The sequence below is a fragment of the Spermophilus citellus genome, assembly GCF_964194105.1.
Source record: "Spermophilus citellus genome assembly, chromosome: 4".
NCBI lineage: Eukaryota > Metazoa > Chordata > Mammalia > Rodentia > Sciuridae > Spermophilus > Spermophilus citellus.
This window is the reverse complement of record NC_138185.1, coordinates 225677973-225687439: the sequence shown is the minus strand read 5'-3', so window position 1 is coordinate 225687439 and position 9467 is coordinate 225677973. Positions and strand designations below refer to the sequence as shown.

The 9467-nt window shown below is 43.4% G+C and overlaps 1 protein-coding gene across 2 annotated transcripts; it reads right to left on the bottom strand.

The window, feature by feature from the left end:
• Positions 1–697: 697 nt before the first annotated feature.
• On the bottom strand, positions 698–8734 carry EIF5 (eukaryotic translation initiation factor 5). Of its 2 annotated transcripts, none has more exons than XM_081289666.1 (12): positions 8485–8734; positions 8174–8363; positions 7692–7832; positions 7515–7596; positions 7090–7262; positions 6667–6778; positions 5396–5541; positions 5001–5159; positions 4167–4328; positions 3714–3878; positions 3156–3290; positions 698–2887 (listed from the first exon to the last, which is right to left on the bottom strand). In XM_081289666.1, the coding sequence occupies exons 3-12, from the start codon at positions 7761–7763 to the stop codon at positions 2798–2800; spliced, it is 1296 nt and encodes a 431-aa protein (XP_081145792.1). In that variant the 5' UTR covers positions 7764–7832; positions 8174–8363; positions 8485–8734; the 3' UTR covers positions 698–2797. The 2 variants fall into 2 exon arrangements, with proteins under 2 accessions (XP_081145792.1, XP_081145791.1); XM_081289665.1 differs by having other exon boundaries at positions 7692–7971; positions 8485–8731.
• Positions 8735–9467: the final 733 nt, after the last annotated feature.

Here is a 9467-nt window from a genome sequence, read left to right as displayed (position 1 = left end):
TATAGAATTTTAAAAATTTAAAAAAAGGGGGCACTGGGCCACACAGCTCAATTCTGGTAGAATTGTAATGACCAAGATTCACTTGATTCTCTATTCTTTGTGGCTTTGAAACTTACACCTTTTCTTTTCCCTTAACTTCTCCTCCCTAATCCCTCATTTTTTTTCTGAATCACCTCTATAAAAGCCTCCTGTTCAGATGGGCAGAATCATAGCCTTTGAAGGGACAGGAGTCCTGTTTTTTCCTTAATAGCCAAGCAATAAACCTTCTTTTTCTCATAAGTGTATCCTTGTTATTGGATTGGCATTGGGGACAAGGACTAAACATTCAGCAACAGAATGTTTGCCCTGGGTTTGACTCCCACACCACACAATACAAAACGTTGGGGGGCAACTTGCATTTCATGGCCAACTCATGCTACTACAGCTAGAACTTAAGACGAATCAATAACCAATGAAATTTGCAACACTTTGTGTGTAGGACTAATATTTATCCCTACAGAAAGAACAAACTACAGCCACTACAGGGATTTCAAGGTTTTGAACTTATAAAATTATAAGTTTTTGTTAAAAAACTTGGGCTGGGGTTGTGGCTGAGTGGCAGAATGCTTGCCTAGCACGTGTGATGCACATCAATATCCTAAAACAAAAAAAACCCCCAAACTTAGGTTAACTTTAACATTAAAACAGAGACAAAACAGAATTTTAACATTGTTTTAATCAAGTAATGCAGCTGTTTGAAACAGGAAATTTTAAGACAATTCAATAGAGCAAAGTGGATTACTCTATTAGGTTAACCTGTGAATTAAATCCAGATCATGTGAATTTGAATTCCACTAAAGTTTGGCACCAGACTTAACACTGGTCTAAGCCCTAACCCTCTCCCTTAGTGTTGAGAAGCCCTGACACATTTCCCTTAGAGTAAAAGCCACACAGCTCTACAACAACCACTTCATCAGCTTGACAAGTGTAGTAAGTACACTCTACATGGGTCACCAGCACCTCTGATAGAATCTAGTTAATGATGGCAAATGGGCCTTGCCCAAAGAATCTGACCTAGGTTACAGGAGTTTGCAAAAGTCCCCTCTTTGGTGTAACACAGCATGTTCCCTTCAGATATATAGCTCCTGCTCTTCACTCACTAGAATCTATCAAAAGGCAGAGGGAGATCTATGTTCTGTCCATGTTAAGATTGTTAGGTTTTTATTTCTGTAAAGTGTCAAGCTAACAAGGTTTTATTTTCAAATATTTGTATACTTTCAATGTGAAAAACTTTTATATACATGTCATTAAAGTCTCATAATCTGTGAGATGGGTCACAAACAAGAGCTGAATAATGTGAGCCAGTGCTCCACACAAAATTAATCATATGGACTTTGCAATGCCTGGAATGCACTTTTTGTGGAAAGGAATAAATACAAAGTTTTTATAAACTCAAAGTCAGAACCCCAATCAAAAGTTTTCATCAGCTAACTGCATAAGAAATTCACCTGTGTCAGTCCAAATCCAAGGCCCTGGATGGGCTGTCAGACTCATCACCTATACCCAATGGCCATCATCCAAACTTCTTGGGAGCCCAGCTATATTCAATGTGAAGTAAAAAATATCCCTCCCAAGTCTTACACCAAAATATAGGCTCTGACTTAGAAATATGCCTTTAACTTGTTTCTTTTTTAAATAAGACTTTTTTTTTTGGGGAAAAAAAAAATCCAGTTTGAAATATAGCAACACTTATTTTGGCAAGGCAATAACCAAAATCTAAAACTGCATAAGCTACGTGTCCAAATGTAAAAGGCATTGAATAAACCACGATATTTTTTTTTTTGGGGGGGGCGCACAACATACTAAACACAAAATGTCTCAACATTTTGAAATTATAATTTAAACCTTAAGGGTAAAAGCTGAAAAACTGCTCAGTTCTTGCTAGAGATTAAACGCACCTTTCCCTGTTTCCCCCCAATAAAATCAGAATTTATTATTTAATCACACCTCAAAGTTTGAGTTTTCTCTTGGTACAAAGCAACCACTACATACACATTAAAATACTTATTTGTTAATGTGATAATTTTTCCCTGGCTCATCCAACGTGCAATGCACATGACTCCAAAGACTAAAATTTGGGGCTAGTGTACATGAACTGAAAAATCACAACTCCAAACTTCAAAACTAGTTCTTAAAATTATTTATAGGACACTCAGGTTATTTTTATTTCAACAAGATGTTGCACTGTCATTTGATTATCAGTCTACCTCAGCACAAAAAAATTACCAGATGCCAATTTGAGGGACTAAAAAAATTCAAAAGTACTAGATTTAACAGCTCAGTAAGATCATTACAAACAAGTTTGTTTACATTCTGCTGAAAACCCCTGAATGGTCTCAGCACCTAACAAAATCTACCAGGCTCCAAGGACCATGTCAGGTTAAATGATGGCACCACTTTTTAAAAGGAGCCAATTACTTTAGCTAAGTCATTCAGAGCCCAAAATCTGAAGAATGACCAAAATCAAATCTTTATTTTTATAACTGTATAAATGTGATCCAAATGTGTCCGCCACTAGTTTTTCCAAAAGAAACATGCTATAAATAAGCAAACTACATCTGCTCACTGATGTGTGTATGGACTTCCTAGATGTCTCATTGGGCTAATTACAGACCACTCACAGTAATAGATTTTTAGTATTAAAGTGTAGCATGATGTTTAAGCCATTTTAGCTTTTACACATACATGTTGCACTTCTGGCTGATTATGGAGAAAAATTTGCAGCATTACACTGTTAAGCTAGGTTGCATCCATTCTTTTAAATGGCGTCAATATCAATGTCATCATCCTTGTTGTCAGACTTCACAGTTTCAACTTTCGGTACACTGGCAGTCTTTGAGTACACCACCTGATAAAATAAATGATTTTACCAATTACATACCTTGCCCCAATAAATTTTCCATTAAAATATAAATCAAGTGGTAACAAAGGAGAACTGCTTCAATGTAGCTATCGTTCTTCCTAGAGTTTTATCATATAAAACCCAAGTTACCTAACATGCTACCCATCACTCTTCCTATTGAAAGGCTGTATTTTATCTCATCTTTAATCTTTTTTTTACCACCACTCAGACAGGCACCATCAACACTGCACTAACCAACTTCCCCAGAGTTTACCTCAATGTTCTCATCTTCATCTTCTTCTTCACCACCAGAAGATTCTTCCTCTGCTTCCTTCAACCACTTTATAAATGGTTCTGCTTTGACACGAATCTCTTTGGCAAGTTCTTTTGATACATATTTCTTAGAGGCCTAAAAAAAGTCCAGTACAATTTTCTTAGGAAAGACTTTTTACTACTGAGCGACATTCCCAGCCATTTTTATTAAGACAAGTTTTTGCTAAATTGCTGAGATTGACCTCAGATTTGCTATTCTCCTGCTTTAGCCTCCCAGGTTACTGGAGATTCCAGGCTATTTTACCTGGCATCATGATACAATTTTGAATCCTCCATGGAATGTGTATTATGTATCTGGCAAACGCACAAAGTATAAGCAATTTCTGCTGTTGCAATCGTCAAGATGACATTACGGAAATCACAAGTTACATCAGATAAGCACAGGGGATTATACTTTAATGCAGACAGATTATGTAGTAATTATTAACTCGGACAAAAGAACCACAGTGATCTTTTTCAATAGTTTTGAACTGGAAGAGCCCACTTTTACATTCCCCACCTTTTCCGACCAGCTGATGATGACTTCCTCTTCTAAAAGGTCTGCGTCATACATTTCCTTCAAGATATGTGGAATCTTAGAGAGGAGCTGAGCTTGATGCATTGCCACCACACACTCCAAACCATGAAGAAGGTATCGTTGAGCTTTTTTGTTATTGTGACAAAACTGCAAACAGATACTTGGCATTAACAAACATTTTTTACATGGTGTAACTTGACAATTCTAATACCCAAATATATTCATTTCCTTAAGACTGCTTTTTTAAAAGCCAAAACACAAAATATCCCTACATTACTTACTCTCTACATCAAAGGTCAAGTACACATTTGCAGATGCTCAAAGGTTTATAAAAATTACCTCCTCTTTCAGGATGACAAAAAATGAACAAAAGTGATTAAAAACAGTACCAAGGACACACACCATAATCTCACGAGTCTAAAACAATTTGCTTACTCTTAAGAAATGGCGCCTGTATTTCTTAATCTGTTCTCTAATTTTCTCATTAAAAAGAACTTCAGTAAGAACAAGAGGGCCCATGGCTTTTACATCCAGCCTTTCTGCTTCTGCGACAATTTCTTTGTCTGATGAGTCAATGATACCCTCTTCTTTCTTTTTCTGCAAATAAAAAGAAAACAATTCAGTGAAATGTTGGCATGTTTTCACTAGGCTCAAGATACCAGTTAAGGGACTGGGGTTTTTGCTCAGTGGTAGATCACTTGCCTAGCACCTTTGAGGCCCTGGGTTAGATCCTCAGCACCACATGAATATAAATAAAGGTATTGTGCCCAACGGAATATAAATAAAAGAAAGATATCAGGCTGGGGTTGTGGCTCAGGAGCAGAGTGCTTGTCTAGCACATGTGAAGCTCTGGGTTCAATCTTCAACACCACATAAAAATAAGGTACTGTGTTCAACTACTTAAAAAAAAAAGCTATCAGGTTAGTCTCCTTATTTCTTCTACCCAATTTGCATTTCTAAATGATACAAAATTGCAAGTGACACAACCCTTAATGACCTTCCAAAAACTTCTCTTGGATGAAGAAAAAGAAATGTGAAAATAAGAGTATTTGAAAGTAACAGAAGTTACTTTTCAATTATTGGGCTGGGGTTGTGGCTCAGTGATAGAGCACTTGCCTAGCCTGAGTGAGGCACTTAGGTTCAATTTTCAGTGCTGCATATATATGAAAATAAAAACAGAGATCCATCAACAACTAAAAAAAGTGAGAAATATCTAAAAAGCACAAAAGCTGGGCTGAAGCTCAACAGTAGATCAAGCAAATGTTTTACCTTAACAAAATCAAACAGGATATTGACACGCTCTTCTACAGTTCTTTCCAAATCATCACTGAGTGTCAGAACTTTTGCGTGGTCACTAATTTCATCCATTCTACGCCTCTGAGCTTCCTCAGTTGTATCCTCTCCCCAATCATCATCCTCCTCTTCTTCCTATTTACAAAACCGAAATGTTTGGTCAAAGGCACACTTTTTTAAAATATAAAAAATACTTCAGATTTACAAAGATTATTTTCCCATCAAAACTCAAGCAACTGGCAACACTTGGAATCCAAAATACTGTTCTAATATTTAACTGAAGGCTAGTTTCATCATTTCTGCCCACTTCAACAAAGTGCCAGCTACTTTATACAACTGAGTGCCCACTAGGCTCTCAAGCCTACACTCACCACAGCATGTGGAGGAGGACTGATTTCATTTGATGGTGGTGGTGGTGGTGGTGTCTCACTGCTGGATACAGAACCATTTTCCTTGTCTTTGCCCTTTCTATTTTTCTTTTCCTTTTCTTTCTTTCCTGTACCACTGTCACTATTCTCTATAAGGAAAAATGAAGGAAAAAAAAGTTTAGTTCTGCCAGGCATGGTGATACATGCCTATAATCTCAGCAACTCAAAAAATAAGTAAAAAGTAAAAAGGGCTGAGGGCGTAGCTCAGTGGTAAAGTGTCCAAGTTTAATCCCCAGTATCTGGGGGGGAGGTACATTCCTACAGTTCATATCACCTTACTGCTCATCAGAACACTTAAACATCATGCCCCCCTATTGATCTCAGAAAATATCACAAGACACCACTGTAATTTTTAGGGGCTTTCCATCTACTGTATTTCATAGGTAACAAACTCTCACAATGAATAGAGATACATAAAATATTAGGCGTATTACAGTAAGAAAGACCAAGATTACAGTGATGTCTGACGCCTCGATGACCAGATTAGTCAAAAGTTGGACCTCCTACTAGGTGCAATGGCACACACACGCAATTCCAGCAAGGAAAAATGAAGGAAATAAAAGTTTAGTTCTGCCCGGCATGATGATACATGCCTATAATCAATGTGGAAAGCCGAGGTAGCAGGATCACAAATTCAAGGCCAGCCTCAGCAATTCAGCAAGCCCTCGTCACCTGAATTCAATCTCAGCACCAACAAATAAATAAAATGTTGGGCCTAACCAACTTGAACAAGGCGTATCTCAATCTGGCTTTTACCCAACACTTTTCAGAACACTGTTTAAGCCCACATAACGGCTTGTCTCACAGAAAAGAGAACACCGGAATAGGTTAGACTTTCTTGCTATAGCAAGCTCAAATTGTGTCAGATAGTTTCAATAATCTGCCACAGAGTGTTGCTTGCAAAGTTCTAAGGTCATTTAAGCCTAACAAAGGAAGCCCCATTTACAAACAGTACCAGAGTAGATGATGCAACCCCATCATACTGTTTTACAACTTGAACTATGTTTTCCATTCTAATGTGTCTTAAAAACTGATGGCAGATTCTTCTCACCTTTAATAGTGTAAAAACAAGAGTACAATTTCCAAGGAAGTCTCACAGTCAATAAAATGCAACCCAAGGACTAAAAACTCCTTACACTCTGGCTTTATAACAACAAATACTTTCCACTTTTGTTACCAATGATCATTGCTTTAAGCTCATCATAAAGACTTACCAGGTGGGTTTTTGAGAATAAATGTGCAGAGTTTATGATGTGTGTCAAGCATGCCTCGGTAGCCACAGGCTTTGCAAGAATTACCTATTGTTTGCTTCTTTGGATTGACATGCTGCCAAAATAATAAAAATAGGTATGTTACCCATAATGTAAGATGAAAATTCTAAGTGAATTTTTGGAACAAAGTGTGAAAATATCTAGACATCTAAAACACTACCTTTACGTACATTTTTTTTAAGGTGACCTACTTGAAAGTATAAAAAAAATCCCCCAAAATGTGAGGTGTTTTACTTACAATTAAGTCTTCTGTGTCTTCTCAGGAACGTGTTTTAGCTTTAATACAGATCTGATCACAAAAGCAGGTATGGTCTCACCACTCCCTACCCCCCCTTTTTTTGGGACAAAACCCTCAATGGCACTCACCAGTTCCGTTTCAGGATTCTCACACTCAGGACAGAGAACAAATTTTTTAATGAATCCATCCAACATGTCTTGCAGCTTATTCGCCTCATGAGATCCATTGACAATGTAACGGTCATTCTTAACATCAAACTGGGTCTGTGCTCCCAGCTCACAACCAAAATATTTGGTGGGATCTATGTTAAGAAAAGAAAGGCTTGATTATATTAAGGAACTAAATAAACCAATCTCTAGCTGCTTATTCACCTTTATTCAAGAACCACCGATGTTTTAAAATGATGAGGGTTCATGAAATGTTGGCTAGGCAGTGAACTTATGGCAATCCTTAAAAGTCCGAGGCCTAATTGGCATATAACTCAGGAAGTTTTACAATTCAAAGACTGTCCTAGACCCTCTAGTGTACAGGCTTCTGGGAAAGCTTTACTTACACGTTGGAGGCCGATTAAGCGCCTTTGCAACGTCAACCATGTTGACTATAACTGTCTTGATTCCATTTCCTTTGCCCTCAACCTAGAGGAAATAAGAATTTCAGTTTTGGGCTGTCTTCCCTGAAACCCCACAGAGAGCTGCGGCTGCCTCCCTGCCACCATGGCGACCGGTACTACCTTGGCAATCAGACGGGGCATCTTGTAGCGATAGAACTGGTCTGACACGCTGCGGTTGACGTTGACAGACATTTTGGCTTATTAGTGGCTTTATCAATAAGATGAAGAGATCTTTGATTGCAACTTTTTGGTATCTTCTGTCTGGAGAAGAAGGGATGACATAAACGACTGCAAGAGTTCTCGGTCTCTGACATGAAAAAATTTTCGCCGCTGAGGCTGTAAGCTCCTTGATTGTACGCTATGTTTCCCCAATACAGGTACCAATGGCTGCGCAACAGCTCTGCAAGAGAAGAGGGGCGACACGCCCCGCGGTTCAGCATCGCCGGGGCCGAGGCGGCCGCGGCCCCGCCGCCCGCGCGCGCTGACTCACAGCGCCGGCGCGCGCGCCCCCGAGCGGCCCCCCCAAACTGCGCCACACGCGCGCGGGTCACGCGGCCGCGCCGCCATCTTGCCGCCGCCATGGCCCGCCGCCCGCGACTCACCGTTTTCGTCAAATAAAGACATAAACCCAACGCGGCTCGCCCGGGACTGGGAGGAAGAGGCGCTGGAAACCGGGTCCGGAGCGGCGGGGCGGGCGAGCGGAGGGCGGCCGGGCAGGTGCCGCCGCCGAGCAGCGGGAAGGGCTGTCCCAGCGACGTCCGCGTCCACACCGGCAGCGCCGAGCCTGGCGACCTGGCGGGGACACGGCCGTGAGCCGCGGGCGGCCGGGCGGCGCCTGCCCCGCCGGCGGCCCGCGGGTGGAAGGGCGGGAGCGCTGGGCAGGGGCGCGGGCCGCCGCCCCCCGTAGACTCACCTCTGGAATGTTCTCGCTCTGACTGAACAACGCCGCCGCCGCGCTCAAGCTACCCTCGGCCCCGGCGCCCGCCCCCCGCGGCGGGCTGCACTGCCCATTGGCCGGAGGCCCGCCCGAGCTCGCTCGTCATTGGTCTGCAGGCCGCGTCAATCGCATCTTTCCCCGCCCCCCGCTTCCTGGGGCTCCACTCGCGGCCGCGGCCCGCCCCCGGCTCCGGGCCCGGCTTCCTTCCCCTCCCCTCCCCCGCCCTTCCCATAGGTCTTCGCGGTCTCGCGAGAACGGGGCCGCGCGTTGTCGGTTCAGGAGCTCCGGGAAGATGGCGGTTGCCCCCTCCCCCTGCCGGGGGGGGGTGCTCCACGGCGGCATCGCGATGACCCTCGGCCGCGCGAGGCTGGCGAGCTGGTAGCCGCCCCCGAGGCAGTGTTCTTCTCGGGCAGGCGCCCGTCGGAGCACATAGGTTGTCCCTGCCTCCGGCGCCCCGGCTCGCTTGCCCTCCTCGACCCTGCCGTCCTGGTGCTGCGGCTGCCCCAGGCGCAGGTGGCGTGGACAAGGGAGCCGGCCGCCTACTGCACTCCCCGCGTTCGCGGCTTCCGGCTCTCCCCCGGGGAAACGCCGACTTAGCGGGGGGTCTGCGCCCTGCCTAGCCCGCTAGGTGCTTCGCCGCCACTGGCCGCAAGTGACCGCCACGTCGGGCCTCCTAGAGCCCGGCCCAGCCTGCTTTATCGGCTGGGTTCCTGGCTGGGAGCCGTGGCCAGGGCAGGTGCTGGCGATGAGATTCCATACTGCATTTGACAATGATTCTATTTGGAAAGAGCCTCTAAAGTTGCAGCTCATAGAAACCCTCACATTCTTTCAGAAACTTGGGTTTTGGGTGAAAGTTTCGGTCGAGACTTTAAATCGTACCCTCGTCCATCCTGAACCTCTCAAAACCCACGGGGGGAACGGGGTTCCCGCCGACCCCTCGCTGAGGCCTCGGGGTCCGC

Coding starts and splice junctions, on each gene's coding strand:
- EIF5 (XM_081289666.1), bottom strand. CDS start 7,763: ATGTCTGTCAACGTCAACCGCAGCGTGTCAGACCAGTTCTATCGCTAC. Junction 7,263..7,514: donor GCTTAATCGGCCTCCAACGT/GTAAGTAAAGCT, acceptor TTCTTAACATAG/ATCCCACCAAATATTTTGGT. Junction 5,542..6,666: donor TATTCTCAAAAACCCACCTG/GTAAGTCTTTAT, acceptor TTTTCCTTATAG/AGAATAGTGACAGTGGTACA.